The sequence below is a fragment of the Conger conger genome, chromosome 8 (genome assembly GCF_963514075.1).
Source record: "Conger conger chromosome 8, fConCon1.1, whole genome shotgun sequence".
Classification (NCBI taxonomy): domain Eukaryota; kingdom Metazoa; phylum Chordata; class Actinopteri; order Anguilliformes; family Congridae; genus Conger; species Conger conger.
In genome coordinates this window covers 8,397,826-8,425,726 of record NC_083767.1, presented here as the reverse complement: position 1 = coordinate 8,425,726, position 27,901 = coordinate 8,397,826, and the positions used below count along the sequence as shown (strand labels likewise).

The following is a 27,901-nucleotide window of genomic DNA, read 5'->3' as shown; positions in this document are numbered from 1 at the left end:
TACAACTGGTGCCCCCACCACAACTGTGACTGAGGCTGCTATGACAACAGAAACTGACACCCCAACTACAACTGGTGCCCCCTCCACAACTGTGGCAGAGGCTACTATGACAACAGAAACTGACACCCCAACTACAACTGGTGCCCCCACCACAACTGTGACTGAGGCTGCTATGACAACAGAAACTGACACCCCAACTACAACTGGTGCCCCCACCACAACTGTGACTGAGGCTGCTATGACAACAGAAACTGACACCCCAACTACAACTGGTGCCCCCACCACAACTGTGACAGAGGCTGCTATGACAACAGAAACTGACACCCCAACTACAACTGGTGCCTCCTCCACAGCCGTGACTGAGGCTGCTATGACAACAGAAACTGACACCCCAACTACAACTGGTGCCCCCACCACAACTGTGACTGAGGCTACTATGACAACAGAAACGGACACCCCAACTACAACTGGTGCCCCCACCACAACTGTGACTGAGGCTACTATGACAACAGAAACTGACACCCCAACTACAACTGGTGCCCCCACCACAACTGTGACAGAGGCTGCTATGACAACAGAAACTGACACCCCAACTACAACTGGTGCCCCCACCACAACTGTGACAGAGGCTACTTCTGCCATAGCAGCTGAAGCCTCAACTACAGCTGTGACAGAGGCTACTATGACAACAGAAACTGACACCCCAACTACAACTGGTGCCCCCACCACAACTGTGACTGAGGCTACTATGACAACAGAAACGGACACCCCAACTACAACTGGTGCCCCCACCACAACTGTGACTGAGGCTACTATGACAACAGAAACTGACACCCCAACTACAACTGGTGCCCCCACCACAACTGTGACAGAGGCTGCTATGACAACAGAAACTGACACCCCAACTACAACTGGTGCCCCCACCACAACTGTGACAGAGGCTACTTCTGCCATAGCAGCTGAAGCCTCAACTACAGCTGTGACAGAGGCTACTATGACAACAGAAACTGACACCCCAACTACAACTGGTGCCCCCACCACAACTGTGACTGAGGCTACTATGACAACAGAAACTGACACCCCAACTACAACTGGTGCCCCCACCACAACTGTGACAGAGGCTACTTCTGCCATAGCAGCTGAAGCCTCAACTACAGCTGTGACAGAGGCTACTATGACAACAGAAACTGACACCCCAACTACAACTGGTGCCCCCACCACAACTGTGACTGAGGTTATTGTTACCACAGCAACTCAAGCCCCATCGTCCACTATAACTGGGGCCACCATTGCAACATCCACCACTCTTACAGCAGCTCCAACAACCATACCCACAGGTAGTACAATTTTCATAGCCCCTCCAATATTTACTATAACACCAGGCACTACAACTGTTACATTATCTGATATACAATAACCACAACTGCAGGTGCATCAACTGTTATGTCCTATAGCTCCTCTAACTACAACTGCTCGCTCTTCTAGCAACAAAAGACGAGGATTGACAATGTTTTCCATGTAAACATGCAAAGGCTTTGTCATCCCATACTGTAGGAGAGCATGTGGCATATTGTAACTTTTAACTCTTACATTTACATTGAGCGCAGTACATGACTGTGGAATTAATGTCTCATCAAAAGAATGATGTCTCAGGCACATATTTTCAGCTTACCCTGCTCTCGCCAATTGTATCCATGTCAAGTTTCAAGTTTTAATGTACATATCTCCAATTATTCCAATTCTAATAGGTTTCACGACTGCAACACCAACAACTACAGTAACAGCTGGTACAACAACTCCTACAATTACAAATGCGCCAACCACTGCAACACCAACAACTACAGTAACAGCTGGTACATCAAGTCCTACAACTACAAATGTGCCAACCACTGCAACACCAACAACTACAGTAACAGCTGGTACAACAACTCCTACAACTACAAATGCGCCAACCACGGCAACACCAACAACTACAGTAACAGCTGGTACATCAACTCCTACAACCACAAATATAATACTAGCTATAATAACCACAATTGCCCTAACTAGAACTGTTTTCTCCACTACAGTTCCCACCACCACCAGATTTCTTCAGTTCACCTCCAGTGACACATTTGTAGCTGATCTCGCAAACCCCAGCTCAACTGCCTTTCAAACTCGAGCACAGTCAGTAAGCAATACGGTAAGTGATTTAAGTGGAAAAAAAAAAGAGATGACTTGTGTGTATCACTGTTGTTAGAATCAGTCGATCACCGTCACACTCACCCATGTTTAGCTGGCATACTCTTGAAAAGGTTTCTATGCAATTTGTTTTTTTACAATTAGTACACTTTTTCAAAACTCTTAACACAGTTCTCCTTACCAACATGCAGCTTTGCACAACAGTTAAACCTGCACACAAAATGCACTAAGACTACCAAAACACAATTTATTCCATCATAATACTGACTAAAGGTGTCACCCAACAGGGTCACTTTGTCATTGGCCATATAACTTCCAGAAGCTTCAGTTAATGTTCAAATGATATTGTTCAAATTGAACTCAGGTTTAACAGTTTTAAAAACCGTATGTTAACCTGTGCAAAACTATTTGCTTGAGACGGATGCGTGGGGGGTTGGACCCAAAATGCACGACTCAGACAACAGAGCTGTAAAAGTCCCGTCAGGGGTTTAGTCAGGGAATATCCAGTGACCGTAGTCGAAAAACAAGCAGTTCATACACGTGAAATCCAGCCAAAACCAAAGCACAGTACCGCGGGAGAAGGCAGTCTTGAAATCGGTAAACCATGCAAAAAGTCCAGTAACCAGGAAAGCTGTCAGTGGGGCAGTAGTGCAGACGAACGGCAGGCAGGCTTGGGGTTTATGACGGCACAAGAGTCAAGACCGAAGTCCGCTCCGCAGGGCAGAAGCACAAAGACAGCAGGCAAAGTTCATGGTACAGGCAGGCAATGGTCAACAAAACAGAAGTCAATAACAATAGTCAATAAACAGGATTGGATCTTAACTGGTAAACAATGGCTTGACAAACCCGCTCAACCATGCACTGACAAACAGGGGGACATGACATGGAACTGAGCTCATATGCAGGTGTAGACAGGTGCAGACAATTAGCTTGAGAGCAGCATGAGAATGGAAATCAGGTGTGGAGGATTGACAAGTTAACAAGATAATTAGTAATTGTTAGTAATAAACCTATCCTGCCCTAGCATTAGTAAATTACTAAATGACATGCACAAGAAACATAAGGTAACATGAACACATGTTTAGAATGTTAGTATTATCCAAACCTGATCTAAATTAGTAGATTAGTAAGAAGACAAGGGAAATTGAAACAATTAGGTAAGCGTGAGTGACAGAAAGGGAGAGAGAGAAAAAACATGAATGCAAGGTTTGCAGAAAGACACAAAAAAGTGTATGCCAATAAAATAACAGAACATAACATGAAATAAACATAAATCATGACATAACAAGTTTGCAAAATGTGACCTGAATAAACTACATAATGTGACAAGACAAGATTAACAATTAAATCATAACAACTAAACATGAAATGTAACATGACATGAAAATGTAACAAGAAATAAAACATAAAAACATGGCGAGACTTGACTAACATAATACGTGACATGACAATAACGTAACTAAGACAATGACTAAACATGAAACATGATGTGACAAACATGTAACGTGACATTGCTGGTGGTTATGTTTCAATGAGGAAATATTTAATAAATTATTATGATGTTGTCATTGAATTCATTTTGTGTGAAAGCAATGTAAAATGGTTCACAGTTTTGTCCACATAGACTGCTGTTGTGCTATCTATGTTTGAAAAAGCATACTCATTATTGGGATATTGTAAAAAAACTGTAAATTTGAAAATTAAAATTGTATAATATAATTCTTATTGTTATTGTAATATTAGATTTAGTTTGATCTCTATAGATTATTTAAAAAAAGATAACCTTAATCATTTGCTCGAACAATATACAGTATGTTAAAAAATTACGTCATTTACAGTTTTTAATGTTATGAATTGCAATAGTTAAATTCTTTCTTGAAAGACATCGTAGGAAATTGACATGTTGGTGAATGAACTGTGCTTTACACTTTCAGCTAACACCATTGTACAGGTCTGCCTTTTCTAATTCCTTCGAGAGCTATCGTGTAACAACATTCAGGTGAATATAAAATTCTTCTTGTGCGTGTTTTGGGGTGGAGGGTGTAGAGGTGATGTGTCAAAGCTTGTGATATCTTTGCAAAATAAGCGAATTCTGTGTGTGCGTTTATGTGTGTGCATGTGTTCATGTGCGCGTGCATGTGTGTGCGTGCGTGCGAGTGTGTGTGTGTGTGTGTGTGTTTGCGTGCATGTGCATGTGCATGTGTGTTTGCATGTGTGCATCTCATGATTCTTTATGCCTGTAGTAACTATGTAATATCTTATAATATCACCTGCTTGTCTGTTTATATCAAGGAGTGGATCAGTTGTCACAGAAGGAGCTATGGTCTTCCGCTCATCAAATGTACCCAGTGATACTGACATAGTCACCGCTCTCCAGAACAGTCCCATGGCAATTAATACTCTAACCATTGAGTCTTCCTCAATTACAGTCAGTACTGAAGGTGGGTAATGCAGCATTGTTCATTTCTAAAAATGCACACTCACCAAGCACTTAAGTAGGAAGATTTTTCTTCAACTGGTGCTGTCATTCTGCCCAATATTCCCCATAGAAAGACAGCCACTGCGCTGTAAAGTGTAATGTTGTTGCCTGAGTAACAAAAGACGAGGATTGACAAGGTTTTCCAGGTAAACATGCAAAGCCTTTGCTATCACATACTGTAGGAGAGCGCAAGGCATATTGTAACTCTTTTCACTCTTTCTTACATTTCTTGAGCGCAGTATATCACTGTGGAATGAATGTCTTACCAAATGAAAGAATGCAGTCTCAGGCACATATTTTCAGCTTACCCTGCTCTCTCCAATTGTATCCATGTCAAGTTTTAAGTTTTAATGTACATATCTCCAATTATTCCAATTCTAATAGGTTTCACGACTGCAACACCAACAACTACAGTAACAGCTGGTACAACAACTCCTACAATTACAAATGCGCCAACCACTGCAACACCAACAACTACAGTAACAGCTGGTACAACAACTCCTACAACTACAAATGCGCCAACCACTGCAACACCAACAACTACAGTAACAGCTGGTACAACAACTCCTACAACTACAAATGCGCCAACCACGGCAACACCAACAACTACAGTAACAGCTGGTACAACAACTCCTACAACTACAAATGCGCCAACCACTGCAACACCAACAACTACAGTAACAGCTGGTACAACAACTCCTACAACTACAAATGCGCCAACCACGGCAACACCAACAACTACAGTAACAGCTGGTACAACAACTCCTACAACTACAAATGCGCCAACCACTGGAACACCAACAACTACAGTAACAGCTGGTACAACAACTCCTACAACTACAAATGCGCCAACCACTGCAACACCAACAACTACAGTAACAGCTGGTACAACAACTCCTACAACTACAAATGCGCCAACCACTGCAACACCAACAACTACAGTAACAGCTGGTACAACAACTCCTACAACTACAAATGCGCCAACCACTGCAACACCAACAACTACAGTAACAGCTGGTACAACAACTCCTACAACTACAAATGCGCCAACCACTGTAACACCAACAACTACAGTAACAGCTGGTACAACAACTCCTACAACTACAAATGCGCCAACCACGGCAACACCAACAACTACAGTAACAGCTGGTACAACAACTCCTACAACTACAAATGCGCCAACCACTGCAACACCAACAACTACAGTAACAGCTGGTACAACAACTCCTACAACTACAAATGCGCCAACCACTGCAACACCAACAACTACAGTAACAGCTGGTACAACAACTTCTACAACTACAAATGCGCCAACCACTGCAACACCAACAACTACAGTAACAGCTGGTACATCAAGTCCTACAACTACAAATGCGCCAACCACTGCAACACCAACAACTACAGTAACAGCTGGTACAACAACTCCTACAACTACAAATGCGCCAACCACTGCAACACCAACAACTACAGTAACAGCTGGTACAACAACTCCTACAACTACAAATGCGCCAACCACTGCAACACCAACAACTACAGTAACAGCTGGTACAACAACTCCTACAACTACAAATGCACCAACCACTGCAACACCAACATCTACAGTAACAGCTGGTACAACAACTCCTACAACTACAAATTCGCCAACCACGGCAACACCAGCAACTACAGTAACAGCTGGTACAACAACTCCTACAACTACAAATGCGCCAACCACTGCAGCACCAACAACTACAGTAACAGCTGGTACAACAACTCCTACAACTACAAATGCGCCAACCACTGCAACACCGACAACTACAGTAACAGCTGGTACAACAACTCCTACAACTACAAATGCGCCAACCACTGCAACACCGACAACTACAGTAACAGCTGGTACAACAACTCCTACAACTACAAATGCGCCAACCACTGCAACACCAACAACTACAGTAACAGCTGGTACAACAACTCCTACAACTACAAATGCGCCAACCACTGCAACACCAACAATTACAGTAACAGATGGTACATCAACTCCTACAACCACAAATATAATACTAGCTATAATAACCACAATTGCCCTAACTAGAACTGTTTTCTCCACTACAGTTCCCACCACCACCAGATTTCTTCAGTTCACCTCCAGTGACACATTTGTAGCTGATCTCGCAAACACCAGCTCAACTGCCTTTCAAACTCGAGCACAGTCAGTAAGCAATACGGTAAGTGATTTAAGTGGAAAAAAAGAGATGACTTGTGTGTATCACTGTTGTTAGAATCAGTCGATCACCGTCACACTCACCCATGTTTAGCTGGCATACTCTTGAAAAGGTTTCTATGCAATTTGTTTTTTTACAATTAGTACACTTTTTCAAAACTCTTAACACAGTTCTCCTTACCAACATGCAGCTTTGCACAACAGTTAATCCTGCACACAAAATGCACTAAGACAATTTATTCTACCATAACACTGACTAAAGGTGTCAACCAACAAGGTCACTTTGTCACTGGCCATATAACTTCCAGAAGCTTCAGTTAATGGTCAAATGAACCATCAGAAAGCGGATTTGATGCAAGTCACTTTGACCATGGAATGATTGTTGATGGCAGACAGGGTGGTTTCAGTATCTCAGAAACTGTGAATGGTGAGAATGGTGCGAGAAACAAAACATCCAGTGAGCAGCAGTTCTTCAGGCTGAAACCTTTGTTTATGAGAGACATCAGAGAAGGGCCAGATTATTCAAAACTGACAGGAAGGTGACAGCAATGCAAATAACCACACATTACAACAGTGGTATGCAGAAGAGCATCTCTGAACACACAACGCATCAAAGCTCTAAGTGAATAGGCAGCAGCAGAAGACTTAATGAGTCAGAAAAATAAGCCTAATAAATGCCTAATAATAAAGTGTTCACTGAGGGTATTTCAATATGCTATTATGGTGAAAATGTATCAAATGGCTGTCTAACCCAATTGTGTTATGTTTTGAACTCAGGCTTAACAGTTTTGAAAACAGTATGTTAACCTGTGCAAAACTATTTGCTTGAGACGGGTGCGGGTTGGACCCAAAATTCACGACTCAGACAACAGAGCTGTAATAAAGTCCTGTCAGGGCTTTATTCAGGGAATATCCAGTTACCGTAGGCGAAAAACAAGCAAAGTTCATACACGTGAAATCCAGCCAAAACCAAAGTAGAGTACCGAGGGAGAGGGCAGTCTTGAAATTGGTAAACCATGCAAAAAGTCCAGTAACCAGGAAAGCTGTCAGTGGGGCAGTAGTGCAGGCGGACGGCAGGCAGGCTCGGGGGTCGATGACAGCGCAAGAGTCAAGACCGAAGTCCGCTCCGCGGGGCAGAAGCACAAAGACAGCAGACAAAGTTTGTGGTACAGGCAGGCAATGGTCAACAAAACAGAAGTCAATAACAATGGTCAATAAACAGGCTTGGCTCTTAACAGGCAAACAATGGCTTGCCAAACTCACTCAACCATGCACTGACAAACAGGGGGGCAACAATTTCACAAAGACACAACATGGAACTGAGCTTATATGCAGGTGTAGCAGGTGCAGACAATTAGCTTGAGAGCAGCATGACAATGGAAATCAGGTGTGGAGGATTGACAAGTTAACAAGATAATTAGTCATTGTTAGTAATAAACCTGCCCTAGCATTAGTAAATTACTAAATGACATGCACAAGAAACATAAGGTAACATGAACACATGGTTAGAATGTTAGTATTATCCAAACCTGATCTAAGTTAGTAGATTAGTAAGACAAGACAAATTGAAACAATTAGGTAAGCGTGAGTGACAGAAAGAGAGAGAGAGAAGAGCATGAATGCAAGGTTTGCAGAAAGACACAGAAAAGTGTATGCTAATCAATGAACAGAACATAACATGAAATAAACATAAATCGTGACATAACAAATTTGTGAAATATGACCTGAATAAACTACGTAATGTGACAAGACAAGACTAACAATTAAATCATAACAACTAAACATGAAACGTAACATGACATGAAAATTAAATGTAACAAGAAATAAAACATAAAAACATGGCGAGACTCGACTAACATAATAGGTGACATGACAATAACGTAACTAAGACAATGAATAAACATGAAACATGATGTGACAAACATGAAACGTGATATTGCTGGTGGTTATGTTTCAATGAGGAAATAATTCATGAATTATTATGATGTTGTCATTGAATTCATTTTGTGTGAAAGCAATGTAAAATAGACTGCTGTTGCGCTATCTATGTTTGAAAACGCATTCTCATTATTGGGACATTGGGGTATCCAATTGTAAAAAACTGTAAATGTGAAAATGAAAATTGTATAATATAATTCTTATTGTCATTGTAATATTAGATTTAGTTTGATCTCTATAAATTATTTAAAAAAAGAGAACCTTAATCATTTGCTAGAATAATATACAGTATGTAAAAAAATTACTTAATTTACAGTTTTTCATGTTATGAATTGCAATAGTTACATTCTCTCTTGAAAGACATTGTAGGAAATTGACATGTTGGTGAATGAACTGTGCTTACACTTTCAGCTAACACCATTGTACAGGTCTGCCTTTCCTAATTCCTTCGAGAGCTATCGTGTAACAAGATTCAGGTGAATATAAAATTCTTCTTGTGCGTGTTTTGGGGTGGAGGGTGTAGAGGTGATGTGTCAACGCTTGTGATATCTTTGCAAAATAAGCTAATTCTGTGTGTGCGTTTATGTGTGTGCATGTGTTCATGTGCGCGTGCATGCGTGTGCGTGCGTGCGAGTGTGTGTGTGTGTGTGTGTGTGTGCATATGCATGTGCATGTGCATGTGTGTTTGCATGTGTGCATCTCATGATTCTTTATGCCTGTAGTAACTATGTAATATCTTATAATATCACCTGCTTGTCTGTTTGTATCAAGGAGTGGATCAGTTGTCACAGAAGGAGCTATGGTCTTCCGCTCATCAAATGTACCCAGTGATACTGACATAGTCACCGCTCTCCAGAACAGTCCCATGGCAATTAATACTCTAACCATTGAGTCTTCCTCAATTACAGTCAGTACTGAAGGTGGGTAATGCAGCATTGTTCATTTCTAAAAATGCACACTCACTGAGCACTGAGCAACAAAAGACGAGGATTGACAAGGTTTTCCATGTAAGCATGCAAAGCCTTTGCTATCACATAGGAGAGCGCAAGGCATATTGTAACTCTTTTCACTCTTTCTTACATTTCTTGAGCGCAGTTAATCACTGTGGAATGAATGTCTTACCATATTTTATGGTACCATACCACATATTTTCAAATTATGAGCTTTAAGTTTTAATGAACAAATCTCACATTAATCAACTACAACTACAGCTCCAACTCCAACTCCAACTACAACTCCAACTCCAACTCCAACTACAACTACAACTCCAACTACAACTCCAACTCCAACTACAACTCCAACTACAACTACAACTCCAACTCCAACTACAACTACAACTCCAACTACAACTCCAACTCCAACTACAACTACAACTACAACTCCAACTCCAACTACAACTACAACTACAACTACAACTACTACAACTACAACTACAACTACAGCCCCCACAATTCGTCCACCTAGCACTCCAGTTGTGGGACTTCAAGCTACTTTGCAGAACCCCTTCATACCTGCATTCAGTGATAACAATTCACCAGCATTCCGGGGCCTAGCAAGGATTGTGATTATTGCAGTAAGTCTCTATTTTCTTCTCATTCAGGCTGTCAGAAATTCTGTCTCAGATTCTGCTATAGAAACTCAGCAAAACACGAGTAACCAGACCCTGATAATCAGAGCTGGGTCAAATACACATGTAGCCTATGTTATTCTTTTGGATTCAAATTCTAAATTGATTTTGCCTGGTGCAGGGGACCAGAAGGCCATGTTTGCAGTTCTTGAGTATTTCAGTAAAGCTTAGAAAAGTATTCGAATCCAAACAATTGTGTATTTGACCAAGATCTGCTGGTAATATGTAATTCAAGGATCAAAGAAAGCCCAGTAACTCTGTTGTTTTATGTTCTTAAGCCTATGGCAACATTATGGATTGTACCTTTTGTGAATTAACACTAGTACTGACAAAGCATCAAGATTTAATTTCATACTAACTGGCATTCTACAGGCCCTGTTTAGACTTTATGCAACACAGTTGAAAGATCGGATTTCTACAGATCCAATATAAGTAGGCATTCACAAATGTAAAGCTGATTCAATTCCAATTGTGAAATAGCATTAACAATATTCCCTCCACCATACATCGGACCTGAAATACAACCATATAAAAGAGTATCCCATGCAGAAGTATATAATGTTACTTATTTACTATTAATGTTGACGAATTGAATGCTAGCAGACTTTCACTTGGATACTGCAGAAATATGTTTCAGCATTCATTTTTTTCAGTATGATTTCACCAACATTGTATTTGTCTCAAGTATTCCACTAACATAGAATTCTGGATCATTTATGCTCAGATCCAGAATCCAGACCAAACTTAATTGCAACCTCCTGATGCAATTAAAATCTTTTTGATCCAATCGACGTATTACATTTCTTGTGTTTTGATCACAGTCATCAAAAGTGACATATTTAATTTGTCATGTAATTAGGTGTAGCATATGTATATACAAACCTAAAAAGACAAGCTTAAATGATTGTTTAAATGCTTGTGCTGCAACAACAAAATTATAAAGATCACTAAATCCTTTTTTTCTCCCACTGATTATTACAGTGTGACCTGATCTACAGTCGACGCTTTGGATTCATTTTTGTTGAGACAATTGTGATCGCATTCAGGTAATATAATCTATTCATAGAGAAGTGCCAATCAAAGCTGTTTTTGTGTAATTTTGATTACATTACATAATAACAATCAAAGGATTATGACACTCTGTTGATGTTCAGACCTTTTTCACCCTATGTATACCCTTGTTAAAAATGTATTTTTAAACTACAGAAGTAAAAATGTGTTAATCTCCACTTGAAATTGCCATTCTATCCTTGCATTTATTTTAAAATGGGTGCACAGTGACCACTGAACTATCAAAATGGAGGAAAAAACGATTTGCTATAATCCGCGGTACCGGGAGAGTTGACAGGGGGAGGTTTGGAATGACTTCATTGTCCGTCCCTGTTCTCCATGTCGCTCTCTCTGGGCGCATCCTGTTCCCTCACAGGCCCGTGGCACTATTCCGCATGGAGAACAGTACTCAGGCCCAAATAGAGCTGGTCTTTAACGACAACACACCACCAGAGTCAGTCCCAACCAGTGAGGAAGTTGTTACTACACTGGTGGATGCTGTGAACAGCCCCAACAACACATTCAACCTCACTATTGACCCCAATTCTATTGCTGTTACAAGTAAGCAAAACAAATGTTCTGATTTATTTATTTTTGTTGTTGTTGATGTTGTTTATTTTTATTTGTATATACCGTAACTGTGCAATACTGAAATATGGTATGTATGGCAAACTTGCAATTATGCTGTTATTCTTCATAAGGAACATATGTTGTGCTTTTAAAAAGTCATCAGTGTAAGATATGTATGTATTTACAGCAATCCCCAACCGTGTAGTGGAGCTGGTATTCACGTCCTTGGATACATTTGTAAATGCGCTTTCAAACCAAAGCTCAGAGGTCTTTTCAAACAGAGCGCGCATCACAAGGGAGCAGGTAAGCCTCTCACCTGACCTGGCAGTGACTGTGCCTGTGTCTGTCAGTACAGGAATAGACAAGTATTGTATAAAATTATATAAAATAATTTGTAAAATAATATTAAAGTTGCAAAAGCAACACGGTAAGTCTTAAAAGTAACATGGCACACATTAAAATATGCGATAAGTGTGCATTAACTATAGGTACACCTAGTTCAGTATTGTCCTGGGAATGGCAGTGCGGACTGCTGAACTGTGCCTTCATTTTCAGATAGAGCCAGTCTTCAGAGCCAACTTCTCATCATTCCTCGGGATGACTGTCACAAGTTTCAGGTGCCAATCCACTTATTCCATTCTGTGTTTGTGTGTGTGTCTGTGTGTGTGCACATCCACAAATATGCGTGTGTGCCTATGCGTGTGTGCATTCGGGCTGGATCAATCGTCACAACGTCAGGTCTGGCCTTCTGTGTCTGTGTGTGTGCACATATGTGTGTGTGCCTATGCGTGTACATGTGCGGGTACAAATGGGCGCGTACTGTGTGTGTGTTAATACCTGTACGTGTTTGCATCCAGGGCTGGATCAATCATCACCATGTCACGTTTGGCCTTCAACTCCTCAGGAAGTGTTCCCAACAGCACTGAAATAGCGAGCTCTCTGGCAAACGCAGTACGGAACGGACAAGTCAACTTAAACATTGACCCACACTCAATTACAGTCAATGGGATTGGTAGGTCATACATAGGGTTATGTTGCTGTAATTTGATAATTTAATATGAATTCTTATAATAATTACACTCTATTGCAAGAATATTTCTTGCCAAGCCCCATCTGTGCTGGGAGGCTTTGCTTACTCTCCGTCGTAATTTCTGTAATGCCACGCAAAAAATAAAACACAAGAGATGCGCAATGTCTGGTAGGCAATAAAAAATAGCAAAGAATGAGTGAATATTTTCTCTGAAAATACATATGAGACGTTTTTGTTTTTTTACATTAATCCATAGCTTCTTTGACTGTTTTGATGGAAGTAAAGCCGGCAGATCAAGAGTTACTGCAGCTACTGCATTTACACTGTTGATGAGTCGATATCCGGAATGAATGTTCTACTTCATTTGCCGTGCTGTCCACTGAAATGTTGTTTTTTGTTCTTTTCTCACACTTTGACAGTCATAGCCTCATCCGCAGATGGAGTCGGCACCAAGACGAGCCTGGTCACGGCTTTATGCTTTGTTTTCACATCATTGCTGTTGTCCCACTTCTGGTAAACTCCCCTGTAAACCCATCACCCCAAGATGAACATTGTGCAATAATGGCAAATCAAAAGGACATTTTAAGGAACAAAAACACACCCAGCCACCCAGAAGATCACTGTTCCCAGCACTGTTTCAAGTGGACCTAAATTGTAAACAAAACCTTGTAGTCGAGCCGAGAAAGGTGTCCACTAACTTCTATTTGTCCATACATCAAAGACCCACATGCATGTGTTTCAGCTTTTCTTATGATCCTGGAGCTTTCGATTTGTGTTCCATGCTGATTCAGGTGGAATAATTGCAATTTAGGTAGGAGTATGTCTATTTTAGGGGACAACTGCTATTTTTCCAAGCTAATTCCCATGTGACATGATGCATATTTTTGCAAACTTATCAGATGACGTTGCTAAATGTTAACACAGGGGCAGGATTTGGGACTTCTCAAAAAACCTGCCTCACTGCTCTTTGTGAACATTTTGTGCCCATTTTAGATGCTAAACCCAGGAAGAAAATGCTGATACACGTGGGCTTTTAATAATGAATTCTCAGATTTATCCTTCAAGCTAATCTACTGGTAGGGTTTAAATAATTGGGAGTCTTAATGCCTTCATGTCATCCTGTGTAAATCCATAGAGCCTTCTCAGTTAATTGTTCATTTTTGAAAAGTTATTTATTGTTCTGGAGATTAACAGTCATGCCAGCCTGAATACAGCTAATAATAATTGAACATTATTTTCATAATGTTTTATCACTATGAAAAAAAAAATCTAAGTCAGTGCTTTAGAGATTTTATTTCCTATGAAATCAGTCATTTCTTGAAGTTAGTCAAACTTTAATGAAGGCTGGCTATCTATCTAGAACACCACACAAATATTAATTCTAGTACTTTATGGAGCAATAACCACAGTGTAATACTTTTTAATTCATAAATAAAAGTTAAGATTAAGGGGAAATTCATAAAATTATATATGTGATATAATAATAATTTGAGAGCAGTCACTCTATGTGCACACTAATGAAGAGCCTTTGTCGCCCAGGATTACTGATCAAAGCTAAGTGACTTATTTGAGCCTGAGTGTTTGTACTCAAATGTGTTTATTGTCAAAACATTTTCTGTAACATTTCTGTGTTTTTAACTTAAAATAGTTTGAAGCTTAAAGGTTAAGGTTACGAAAAGGTTTAATTTTTTGTTGCAAAGAAAAACATAAAGAAAGGTCCTGTTTTATATTTAGATTATTTTTTGAACAGCCCTGTATTGTATGCCCAATAATAATAATAGTAATAATAATAATAATAATAATGGATAGGTTTCTGTTTATAAACAATGAAGAGTGCACGAGCAGCTCAGAGGCAGAAACATTTGAAATGCCACAAACACAGGCATTAAGCCTTCATTTTTTTATTATCATTATGATTGTTGGGGCAATAAACATTTTAATAAACCAGACATGTGTTGGTTAATTCATGTTTTATCTATTTGTTGTCATTTTCCCATCTAAGGCCTACTTTGTTAAAATATCATATTATGACCCCATGCACCTATGGTGGACAGGTTGGTCCTGAAGTGAGATGTGGTCATAGTAATTGTCTGTGTATTGAAAACCAGCAGTTATCTGCTCTCAACGGCGGTGATTTGATTATCTCGGTCATAAATACTAATAAATAAATGAAATGTTGCGGTCAGTCAGCTGATGCTTTTATCAACTTGCGAAGGACGTAGAGTTAAGAAGTCTTCAGGAAACGCAGGTTAGATTAAACATGTGCCAGAGCAATAACTCTCTGACTGGGGGAATGCTGGTCTATATCTCATTATGACATCATAATGAGTGTGGAGTAATAACAGAAGATCAATACATTTTACCGTGCCACATCAGTGCATTGATCATCTGTGAAACATTCTGGAACATTCATTGTACATTCACGCGTAATGCAGGTGGTGTTTTCATTATTGATGTGTAATATGCATGGTTGACTTAATACAATTATAATGAAATAAGACATAAAACATGGCCTACACTGTCAGAAATAAATGTGCAAATCAGACGGCATTATGAGCTGCAGCAATATTGTACTGCTGGGAGCTGGATGACAGAGACCTCTTCAGCTTCTCCCACATCCCTGTTTTACACCCCTGAGAGAGAGAGTGAAGAAAGAAAATATATCAGGATGGAACCGGAGCTTAAGCTCATCCCCCCCCCCACCCCCTAGCCTGGCTGGAAAATCGGAAATCGGAAATAAGTACCACCGCATGGGTTTAGACTGAGTTTTAGGGTACGAGGGAGGGCTATATTGAACTGCTTCTGCAGCTGAAAGAAATCCATCTGCTGGGCCATCAGCTAATGAACATTTTGTAGCACATGTGTGAACATTATTGGAGAACTATGGATTGTGGCCAAGTGATTCTGACAGTAGAAGACACATTGCAGTGTAATACAGAAGAGATCATTGGATTAACCTCTGAAAACAATAATGAATCATGAATTTTGGCCATTTCACATCTACAAACTGCATTCCTTAAATGGTCTTTTCACAGGGCAGCCTGTAGCGTAGTGTTGGGCCCTTGAGCAAGGCCCTTCACCCTGCATTGCAATCCAGGGGGGGTTTATCAAAGTCGCTTTGGATTAAAGCATCAGCTAAATAACACATTATACAGATGGTGACTGCGATCACCTTGCCAAGGTGAGGCAAAAAGCCTCTGACCATGTGTAGGGGGTTCAGAGAGAAGAGCGTGAGCAATGTGGAGATTCAGTCATGAGTTACTTACGAGCACCAGAGCTACAAAAAGCAGAATGATGACGAGTCCACACATGACAATGATGGCCACAGCATATCCAGGGAAAGACCTGGGAAACGGCGAAGGCTGGGACTCTGTGTCTGGGGGGGTTAAATGTGCATGTTATTAATACATTAATACAGCAGAGTGCCGATGTTTAAACGAAAAGTTAAATGGTTCCTTATTTCTATATTTCTTTAAAACGAGTTGAGCGGATTCATTGCTGAACTCCACCAGTTCAACAAAAAACTTTTAACATTTAATCCTGTGTCACATTTGAGGACAGATGTGGATTGAGTCCTGCTGGGCTGGACTGCTCTGGATAAGAGCGTCTGCTAAATGCCTGTAATGTAATGTAATGTAACAGGCTGTAATGAGATCGGTGTCAGCTACTGTTGAACAGGGAGGTTGGGTCCACTGTAAGGCCGTCGAGTTCCAGCTGAGGCAGACCAGTCTCCAACACCTGGGCGACGGTGGAGGAAGAGATCCCAGTCTTCTCAAAGATCACGGCCAGCTGTGCCAGCACAGATCCTGAACTGCAGGATCAAGAAGAAAGACATTATCTTACAACTGGGTCTCCGTAAGTCTGTCAAAGGTAAATTTACTGTGAAAACCAATTTCATTTTGTGAATATTTGGTTATGCTTTATTTTCCAGCCTGTTGAATGAATTTATTGAATTTATTGAAACCATTAAAAGAATAAATTGACAGAAAACATATTATGTAGGTCATATCGGTACTCACGTCATTTTAGTCACATAGACATCCCAAAATCCATTTTGTTCTTGATAAAGTTTTGTTACCTGAGAGAGAGAGAGAGAGAGAGAGAGAGAGAGAGATGAATTTGTGTTAGCAATGGTTGGTGAGACATTCATATCTGGTCAGAACTAAATAATTTCCTTGCAAATGAAGGACAAGGCACCTACCTGTTTGACTGTTTGATACATCATACGCTCAGGACTTTAAACAGGAGTGGTCTGGTGTGTTGTAACAGTGTGCATTAGACTGTTGATCACATCATACCCCCAGGGTATTCAATAGGAATGGTCTAGTGCAGTGTATTTCTGTGGATCTGCATTTGCCTATTTGAGTTGTGCCCGTGTGTGTCCGCTGTCTCACTCACAGATGTACGAATGAGTGTGCTGTAGAGAAGGAAGCGATCGGAGCCACGGTCCTCCAGATCCGCTGTGAAACTCAGGCTAGTGATCCTCAGAGACAGGGGGAACACGTCCACCGGGGGCAAAAAACCTGCGCGAACACAACTTAATATTTCATTCCGCAGCAATTATGCTATAATTATAATAATAATATAATTATAATTATAATAATAGAACCCAAGAACATAATATTGATATTTTAAATACAGTATATTGAAAGCTTATCATTATCCATCCATCCATTATATAACCCTGTTATTCCGGGTGAGGGTCACAGGGGCTGTTGGAGCCTATCCCAGCACGCATTGGGCAAGAGGCAGGAATACACCCTGGACAGGTCACCAGTCCATTCACTGCTTATCATTATTTTTATATAAATATTTTTGGATTTTATAATAATATTGCTATTTTTAATTGAACTAAAGCACAGTTCTGTTGCATTAGATTTACATTTTTACGTTTAATGTAAAATTGCATGTGGTTGGTACTGACCATTGACTGAGAGGAAGTGCTTCAGGTAGAGGAAGGGACTCTGGGAGCTGAGAACAGCAGCCGTCAGAACATCATCTGGCGTCCTCTGTTCTACATTATATTTCAACGCTACAATTGCACCCACCCAGCCGTCAATATTTCTGTGAGAGATGAGAGAGACAGACCGGTTTAGATGGACAAGCACAGAATGAATGTTTCAAACTGAAAGGCAAGTCATCAACACGTTATACTTGTATATAAAACTGTATGGTTTAACATGATTTGTTCATTTTCCAGGTCAGACCAGGAATCCAGATTATTTTGATTTACTATATCTATTTGATTTGTGGATACAGAATGTCCTTACATTTCTTCCTTTCATACTCAATAAAAAACTATATTTTTACTGTAAAATGTTTGTAAATATTTACAGGATTCCACTTTTTAAAAAATGTTGTCAAAGTCATGTAGAAATACAGCAATAGCTCATTATATAAGGGCCATCCCATAAAATAGCAGTTTTTCCCTTCATTATATATTATTATACATATACATATATATATATATATATATATAATTTGTTTTTACTGGTATTTTTTACGAGATATTCTTACAGTGCATTCCTAAGTACAGTTTACAGTAAAGCCATAGTTAAATTATATATCTAAGTAGCATGTTTCACACAGGAAACACACCTGTTTCTAGCACACTGAATACAAAATTAACAATACCTGAACTTCACTGTTGACGACATGCTCCTGTCCCCATATTCTCTAGAAAATGCTCCTTCAAGCTAAATGAAAACATCAATGTTATCACTGTGGCTTCTGTCACACACACACACAGGCATTTTAAGACATTTCTTTAGTATTGTTATTGTTGTTTAGAGACTCTCATATGACTGTAAGATACAGATACAGAGGCAGTGGCTAATTCTGCCAAAACATCACACAATTTAGTGACAAGTGATTTCTAAACAGTATTGCAGTGCTGAAATGTAACTGTGGCTTTTTTTAATGTTCAGTGTAACGTTGACTCTGGCAGCAGATTGTGTAGTTCCAATTCCACTCATATAAGCACACTTCAACCTGAATGAACTGTGTCCTGGTTAATTTAACATTTTATGTGCAGTGTTTCTTTTTTAAGGAGCTTTGCCAAAAATGATAAGCAGCTCTCTGTTATACACACACACTGAATGAGAACTTTATTAGGTATTTATTTGACTTTTTTTTTAATTTTTTTTTTTACTTCAACTGCTGTAGCCTATCCACATAGTTATGATGCGTTGTGTTACTATCACCTTCCTGTCAGCTTTGCTCACTGGATTCTTTTTTTTTTTTGCACCATTCTTTGCAAACTCTAGAGACTAGTGCGTGTGAAAATCCCAGGAGATCAGCAGTTTCTGAGATACTCAATACTTTATCCCAATACTCAATACTTTTATGATGGTTGATGTGAACATTACCTTAAGCTCCTGACCCATATCTACATGATTGTATGCATTGCACTGCCACACAATAGGCAGATTAGATAATCACATGAATAAGTAGGTGAAGTAAAGTCAAAATGGTCCTAATAAAGTGCTTGGTGAGTGTAAAATGGCTACGACGGCGTAGTCCAGGCCAAAAGAGCAGAGCAGTGACCAGAGTAAAAGTCAGACTGTAGTAATAGTACTTACCCATCGGTAGAGTGCATTGCTAGTCTCTATGTAATATGAAGACATGGAGTCATTGAGAGACATTGAAAAGGAAAGGACCAGGGAGAGATTCACCAGTACCACGGTTTCCTCTGCAAACGTGTGAGAGACGGGACACACACACATTCATTCAAACATGGCAAAATTCTCAGTATTATTATCAACTCAAGTTGAAATTTAATTAAAATATAAGATGGTTTATATGTGAGCCCAATAATAACTACATGTATTCTGAAAGCAGGCCTGGCCAACACTGTCCCTGGAGATATACTGCCCGTGTAGGTTTTCATTTCAACCCTAATTTGGCACACCTGATTCTAATTAGCAACTATACATGATCTCTAGCTGGCAAATGAGGTGCGCTTTGTCTGGGTTGGAGTGCAAACCTGCAGAACAGCAGATCTGCATGAACAGGTTTGTGCAGCCACTGTGCTAGTACTAAAAGTACTGTACCCCATTAGGGTGGTTACATTAGGTAATTGGCAATGTATTAAGCATCTGTGTCAGTTAAATTAGTTTTATGTGCTCACTGTGGCTGTATGAGCAAGACTATTCAGATTTTAAAATATTCTGTGAAAATTTGAATCATGCAATGTGCAAATGTATGTTATGATATACAGTATAGAAAAAGAGTCTCATTTTTTTTTTTTTTTTTTTTTTCTCCCAATTTGGTAGCCAATTGATTCAATTAGAGCTAGTATTAGATACACCGCCCACACCCCGTCCCTCGGCGGCCGGCAGGAGAGCGACACGCCTTCTTCAAGCCGTCTCGTCTCACAAGTCGTGACCGTGATTCCGAGGCGTTCGAGGTGCTTGTTTTGTGGGCGATCTACTAACCCTGCCAAGTCCCTCCCTCTGGAGCAGCGAGCCAATTATTGCTGCTCCACGTGAGCCGGCCAAACTTGGCTTTTTGGCAGGACCGATAATCGAACCCCGGTCCCCGGTGTGCAACTGCAGCAAACTGCAAAGGAGTCTCATTTTTAAATACTATTAAGAGAATGTGTGGTTGCTACCAACTAGTAACAATTTTAAATGATTTGTTGGTATAAAATTAGAGAGTTTCTCTTCAATTTTTGGCTCATGAGCCACCACTTGCAGCGTGTGAGCCCGAAATTGAAGCAGTAATCTGGAGTGTGGAATGTGACACCATTTCAAACAACATGGTCATGACTTTAAGTTAGGCTGAACAATATTTACCAAAAGCCTGTATGGAAGTTGGTATGATGTTCAAAGGAAAAGAGCTTCCAGTGGATGCAGCGTTTCCCAGAATCCTCTTCACTTCTGATGTGCTGACTAACTCAGCCTGGCTCACTTCTTCTTTAAACTGTAAAGCCACATCCGTGACCACTGAGCCTTGTCTACAGTGAGACACCAAGAAGAAAACTGAAACAAAACATGAAGACTCTACAAATGCAGTCTGAATGTAAGCTCATCAGAGAGAACATTTTATCCTATGTTGATCTTCTCTGCCATGTTATAACAGCTGGCAAATTATTATGTTATAACATGATTATTTTCTATGTATGTTTGTATGTATGTATGTACTGTACATACATACATACATACATACATAATATGCATGTGCTGTATGTATGTTTCTATGTATGTATTCATTCATTCCTTCATTCATTCATTTAATTGTTGTTTGTGTCAACAATATGATTCTACATTAGCTTGGAGTTGCACTTACACTATGACTGGAGGAATTTTTTATGTAATGTCCTGGGTTCCATACAGTCATTTAAAAAAATGTATTTAAATACCTGAATCCTTTAACTGTTGATCCAACAAATGAATTGGAAAATTCCGTAGAAAATATTTTGTTTATCTGAAAATAATAGAAGATAAAACAAATTGTTAATAGACAATTATAATACAAATGAAACAGTGTAGGCTAAAGCTTTAGCTTATTATACGTACCCTTTTTACATAACATATTCTTTTGGTCAACCCTTTCACAACTAGGTTTAGGCTATAAAAAAATCTAAACATAATAGAAACAAAGATAAAAGACCTTGTCTTACATATCATCTTATTTGAGGGCTCTTACATAAGTTCTATATAACTCCTTCATAAGCATCACATAGCACATTCATAAGCACTACAAAAGCATTCACAAGCATTTATGTCAATAATTGCATATAGGAATATGGTGTGACAAGCCAACATTGATGCAGCAAATGACATTACCATGACATACTAAGTGAACTAACACAAGATCTTTGTTGGTTATTGACATAAGTGCTTCTGAATGCTTATGTAGTCCTTATGAATGTGCTATGTAGTTCTTATGAAGGGGTTATATAGCTCTTATGTAGGAGCCTTCAAATAAAGTTTGGCCTAAAAAAGAATAGCATAAAAATAGCATAACTGGTTTCCATGCTCAAGAAACATTTGCTGCAAAGAGATTTGGTTTTTGGGTTTTCTTAAATGCCCAATATTATTTCAAAAAACTTAACAAAGAAATATCAGTTCTATAAAAAACATGAAGGATGCTGAGAACACACCTCAGTCTTTACATTCTTCTCCAACTGCCGGTATTTGTCTGATTGTTGATCTAACAGTTCACTTGTGAAATTATCCTGTAGACTGAATCGCAGCAGTATAGTTCTGGTTTCAAGATTTGCGGTGGCAGTGGTTACTCTCGTTGTTTTCTGGTTGGCTGCACTTGGGCCGAGCTGAGGAGTTGTACTTTGAGTAAACTCTGTTTCATGAGGACTTCGCTGAACCGTTGTACTTGTGAGTGCTTCTAAAGCAGTGCTGGGCGTGACAACTGCTGCCGCTATTGTGGCTGCTGTGACAGTGCTAAGTTGCGTATCTGTGGCTGTAGCGATATCTGTGGGGTGCAATGTGGTAGTGTCTGGTTGTGTAGCTATATTTCCGACTGTGGGCATTCCAGTTGCGTTTTTTTGGGACACTTTGGTTTGTCCTGATGTCATAGTACCCTCAGTCACTGTTCTAGTGGGGGCACTAACCATGGTTGTAGTTGAAGCTTCAGTGCCATTTGTCATAGTGATGTCAGTCACAGTTGTAGTGGGGGCACCAGTCATGGTTGTAGTTGAGGATTCAGTGTCTGTTGCCATAGCAAGCTCAGTAAGGATTACAGTGGGGGCACTAGTCATGGTTGTAGTTGGGGCTACAGTTCCTGTTGTCATAGTGACCTCAGTCACTGTTGTAGTCTGGGCACCAGTCATGGTTGTAGTCGGGGCCTCAGTGTCTGTTGTCAGTGCAGCCTCTGTTGCCATGGTAGTACGGACACCAGTGGTGGTATCTGGGGTTGTACTTGCAGCTTCAGTTCCTGTTTTTATAGTAACCTCAGTCACTGTTGTAGTGAGGGCACCAGTCATGGTTGTTTTTGGGGCTTCAGTATCTGTTTCCATAATAACCTCAGTAAGGATTATAGTGGGGGCACTAGTCATGATTGTAGTTGGGGCTTCAGTCCCTGTTGTCATAGTAACCTCAGTCACTGTTGTAGTGGGGGCACCAGTCAGGGTTGTAGTCGGGGTTTCAATTCCAATTATCATAGGAACCGCAGTCCCCCTTGTAGTGGGGGCACCAGGCATGGTTGTAGTTGGGGTACCAGTAATGGGTGTAGTTGGGGCTTCAGTGCCTGTTGTCATCATGATGTCAGTTACAGTTATAATGGGTGTACCAGCCATGGTGGTAGATTGGGCTTCAGTGTCTGTTGTCATAGTAACCACAGTCATCATTGTAGTGGGGGCACCAGTCATGGCTGTCATTGGGGCTTCAGTAAAAGTTGTCATAGTGATGTCAGTCACAGTTGTAGTCATGAATGTAGTTGGAGCTTCAGTTCCTGTTGTCATAGTAACCTCAGTCACTGTTGGAGTGGGGGAACCAGTCATGGTTGTAGTTGGGGCTTCAGTGTCTGTTGTCACCGTAACCTCAGTCAGGATTATAGTGGGTGCACTAGTCATGGTTGCAGTTGGGGCTTCAGTACCTGTTGTCATAGTAACCTCAGTCACTGTTGTAGTCGGGGAACCAGTCATGGCTATCATTGTGGCTTCAATTCCAGTTGTCATAGTATCCTCAATCATTTCCATAGTGGAGGCCCCAGTCATGATTGTAGTTGGGACTTCAGTTCCTGTTGTCATAGTAACCTCAGTCACTGTTGGAGTGGGGGAACCAGCCATTGTTGTCATTGGGGCTTTATTGTCTATTGTCACCATAACCTCAGTCAGGATTATAGTGGGTGCACTAGTCATGGTTGTAGTTGGGGCTTCAGTACCTGTTGTCATAGTAACCCCAGTTACTGTTGTAGTCAGGGCACCAGTTGTGGTTGTAGTTGGGGCCTCAGTGTCTGCTGTCATATTCAGGCTATCCAGCTGTTTGCTTGTTGCATTATATGTAGTGGCTGTTACAAAGGGTGTTTTACTGTTATTTAGTGAAATTGTTGCAACAGTAGTTTTTAGAGATGTCGGGTCAGGGTTCACTGTCTGAGTGCCTGTTTGCAGTGTTGATATTATTTCCAATGGCACAGTGGCTGTTTTCACTGTGTGAACAGTTTGGGGTAAAGTAAATGTACTTTTGTGAGATTGTGTAGTGGGAGTTCTGATGGTTGTTGGTGAAGTTAGTCTGGGAACTGTAAAACAAAAGGAGGTTAGCTTGCATGGTATATCCATAGCTACTAAAAAGACAACATACACAACATACTGATTACAGCCTGTAGCGTAGTGGTTAAGGTACATGACTGGGACACATAAGGTTGGTGGTTCGATCCCTGGTGTAGCCATAATAAGATCCACACAGCCATTGGGCCCTTGTCTCCTGCTTAGTCTAATCAACTGTACGTTGCTCTGGATAAGAACGTCTGCTAAATGGCATTAATGTAATTAATGTCATGAAAAAGATCCAGCTCAAGCTTGGTTTTGAAACAGCTGGTTGGCTGGTTTTACACCAGGGTGTACTACTGTGTAACTGTTTACTCAAAGCAGGTCATTTCTGCATTTTCATAATGATTATGATAATATGAACAATAAATAAATATATGAGTCTCAAAAGAATAAGTCCAACTAAGTCTAAATAGCAAGAGAACATGAAATATCAGTAAACACGCCATCCCATATAATTACTTTATATTGTTGCATTAAAGTGTAATTATCTTACTTGTTGTGACAATGGTGGATATGTTTACTCGGAGGCTGAAACCAGTGGTGTTAGAGGAAGTTGCTTCTTTGAGGGTTTGGGTCACATCTGTAGTGTTTGGTACAACACTGAAATTATTGAACACTATGGAGGTGTCGACCACAATTGATCCTTTCCTAAAAATGAGAGTACATTTGTCTTTAAAAAATGTTTCAAAGAATCATGCAGGACTTCTTCTAATATGGCAAATGAGATAAGTGCAAAGAGTTGAAATCAAATCAATCATAAGTATTTTAAAGGACTTGGTTTATTTAATTCAACAGGTTTTGCACTCAGTATGTGCTTCTGTGGAGTGGTTAAAATGGTTAATTTGGCGAAATATGCAGATTGCCTACCTGAAGCTGTTGACTTCAGTGCGATTGAATCTCTTCCCATATCTTTTGGAATAAATGTTATCCAACTACAAAGGATATAAATAATTATTTCAGACAAATATATTCATTGTCATTGATTAAGAACAAGAGGGGAAATTCATGTACAAAGAAAATGGTTGACTGAGAAAAGGGATCATACAATGAAAAACCATTTAAGGAGGAACGAGAATATTGCATTAAATGATCTATGACTGATCAAACTCAAAAACATAAAAATGGCAGTTACCTGTCGAGTTATATTCTTTGCCAAGCTCTTGAACGTCTCTGTGGATGTATTCTTCAGATCCTCATCAAAGTCCTGCTCTAAGCGAAACTCCAGTGATAAGGCTGGCTCTGGTGGTACCAACTTTGTGGTGGAAGATGCAGTTGTGGACATGGTTGTGGGTGACACTGCTGATGCCATTGAAGGAATGGCTGTACTTAGGGCTTCAGTGTCTGTTGCCATAGTCAGCTCAGTCAGGATTATAGTGGGGACACTTGTCATGGCTGTAGTTGAGGCTTCACTGTCTCTTGTCATAGTAACATCTGTCATTATTGTTGTTGGGGCCTCTCTAGCTGTTGTCATAATAACCTCAGTGACTGTTGTTGTGGGACCACCAGTCATGGCTGTACTTGGGGCTTCAGTGTCTTTTGTCACTGTAGCCTCAGTCACCATTTTAGTGGGGGCACCAGTCATGCTCGTAGTTGTGGCTTCAGTGTCTGTTGTCACTGTAACCTCTGTTGCCATGGTAGTACGAACACCAGTCATGGTGGTATCTGGGTTTGTACTTGGTGCTTCAGTTCTTGTTGTCTTTGTAACCTCTGTCTCCATTGTCATGGAGGCACCAATCATAGTTTCAGTTGAGGCTTTTCTTCCTGTTGTTATAGTAACCTCAGTGACTGTTGTTGTTGGGGCACCGGTTATGATTGTTGTTGGGGTTTCAGTTCCTGTTTTCATCGTAACCTCTGTCATTGTTGTAATGGGGGCACCAGTCATAGTTGTTTTTGGGGATTCATTTTCTGTTGCCATAGTAACCCCAGTCACCATTGTAGTGGGGACACTTGTCATGATTGTAGTTGGAGCTTCTCGCCCTGTTGTCATTGTATCTGTAGTGACTGTTGTCATGCGGGCACCAGTCATAATTGTAGTTGAGGCTTTTGTTTCTGTTGTCACAGGTACCTCTGTCTCTATTGTAGTGGAGGCACCCATCATAGTTGCAGTTGGGGCTTCAGTACCTGTAGGCATAGTAAGTTCAGTCATCCTTGTAGAGGAGGCAAGAGTCATGGCTGTAGTTTGGGCTTCAGTTTCCATTGTCATTGTAATTCCAGTAACAGTTGTAGTGAGGGCACCAGTCATGGTTATTTTTGGGGCTTCAGCGTCTGTTTCCATAGTAAGCTCAGTAAGGATTACAGTGGGGGCACTAGTCATGGTTGTAGTTTTGGCTTCAGTACCTGTTGTCATAGTAACCTCAGTCACTGTTGTAGTCTGGGCACCAGTCATGGTTGTAGTTGGGGCCTCAGTGTCTGTTGTTACTGTTGCCTCTGTTGCCATGGTAGTACGGACACCAGTCATGGTGGTATCTGGGGTTGTTCCTCTTTTCATAGTAACCTCTGTCACGGTTGGAGTGGGGGCACTAGTCATGGTTGTTTTTGGGGCTTCAGTGTCTGTTGCCATAGTAACCTCAGTAAGGATTATAATGGGGGCACTAGTCATGGTTGTAGTTGGGGCTTCAGTGTCTGTTGTTGTAGTAACCTCAGTCATTGTTGAAGTGGGGGAACCAGGCATGGTTGTAGTTGAGGCTTCAGTATCTGTCGCCACTGTAACCTCAGTCAGGATTATAGTGGGGGCACTTGTCACGGTTATAGATGGGGCTTCAGTGTCTGTTGTCGTAGTAACCTCAGTCATTGTTGAAGTGGGGGAACCAGTCATGGTTGCAGTTGGAGCTTCTCGTCCTGTTGTCATTGTACCCGTAGTGACTGTGGTCGTGCGTACACCAGTCATAGTTGTCACTGGGCCTTCAGTTCCTGTTGTCATAGTAGCTCCAGTCATGGTTGTAGTTGGGGCTTCAGTACCTGTTGGCATTGTAAGCTCAGTCATCCTTGTAGAGGAAGCAATAGCCATGGCTGTAGTTGGGGATTCAATGGCTATTGTCATAGTAACATCTGTCATTATTGTTATTGGGGCTTCTCCAGCTGTTGTCATAGTAACCTCAGTGACTGTTGTTGTGGAATCACCAGTCATGGTTGTGGTTTTGGCTTCAGTGTCTGTTGTTTCCGTAACCTCTGTCGCCATTGCAGTAGGGACACCAGTCATGGCTGTACTTGGAGTTTCAGTTTCTTTTGTCACTGTAGCCTCAGTCACCATTTTAGTGGGGGCACCAGTCATGGTCGTAGTTGGGGCTTCAGTGTCTGTTGTCACTGTTGCCTCTGTTGCCATGGTAGTATGGACACCAGTCATGGTGGTATCTGGGGTTGTACTTGCAGCTTCAGTTTCTTTTGTCACTGTAGCCTCAGTCACCATTTTAGTGGGGGCACCAGTCATGGTCGTAGTTGGGGCTTCAGTGTCTGTTGTCACTGTTGCCTCTGTTGCCATGGTAGTATGGACACCAGTCATGGTGTTATATGGGGTTGTACTTGTGGCTTCAGTTCTTGTTGTCTTTTCAACCTCAGTCACTGTTGTAGTAGAGACACCAATCACAGTTGCAGTTGAG

General features: G+C 40.7%; 3 protein-coding genes across 3 annotated transcripts; 1 reads left to right on the top strand and 2 right to left on the bottom strand.

Annotated features, from left to right (window-relative positions):
- The first annotated feature begins 1,507 nt into the window (after window positions 1–1,507).
- LOC133135115 (probable serine/threonine-protein kinase clkA) lies at window positions 1,508–15,022 on the top strand. The gene is made up of 13 exons (XM_061251896.1): window positions 1,508–1,518; window positions 1,749–1,985; window positions 5,045–6,667; window positions 6,752–6,864; window positions 9,210–9,274; window positions 9,570–9,718; window positions 10,010–10,371; window positions 11,407–11,471; window positions 11,852–12,036; window positions 12,233–12,348; window positions 12,601–12,662; window positions 12,903–13,057; window positions 13,495–15,022. Exons 1-4 carry the CDS (start codon window positions 1,508–1,510, stop codon window positions 6,789–6,791), a joined length of 1,911 nt encoding a protein of 636 aa, XP_061107880.1. The 3' UTR covers window positions 6,792–6,864; window positions 9,210–9,274; window positions 9,570–9,718; window positions 10,010–10,371; window positions 11,407–11,471; window positions 11,852–12,036; window positions 12,233–12,348; window positions 12,601–12,662; window positions 12,903–13,057; window positions 13,495–15,022.
- On the bottom strand, window positions 15,007–21,052 carry LOC133134929 (uncharacterized). The gene is made up of 9 exons (XM_061251543.1): window positions 20,872–21,052; window positions 19,657–19,766; window positions 18,710–18,771; window positions 18,000–18,139; window positions 17,474–17,598; window positions 17,095–17,153; window positions 16,744–16,886; window positions 16,342–16,451; window positions 15,007–15,708 (listed from the first exon to the last, which is right to left on the bottom strand). Exons 2-9 carry the CDS (start codon window positions 19,717–19,719, stop codon window positions 15,616–15,618), a joined length of 795 nt encoding a protein of 264 aa, XP_061107527.1. The 5' UTR covers window positions 19,720–19,766; window positions 20,872–21,052; the 3' UTR covers window positions 15,007–15,615.
- Window positions 20,931–27,901, bottom strand: LOC133134928 (mucin-2-like). Its single transcript, XM_061251542.1, has 6 exons — window positions 25,438–27,901; window positions 25,173–25,237; window positions 24,799–24,953; window positions 22,182–24,274; window positions 21,438–21,502; window positions 20,931–21,057 (listed from the first exon to the last, which is right to left on the bottom strand). The coding sequence occupies exons 1-6, from the start codon at window positions 27,802–27,804 to the stop codon at window positions 21,033–21,035; spliced, it is 4,770 nt and encodes a 1,589-aa protein (XP_061107526.1). The 5' UTR covers window positions 27,805–27,901; the 3' UTR covers window positions 20,931–21,032.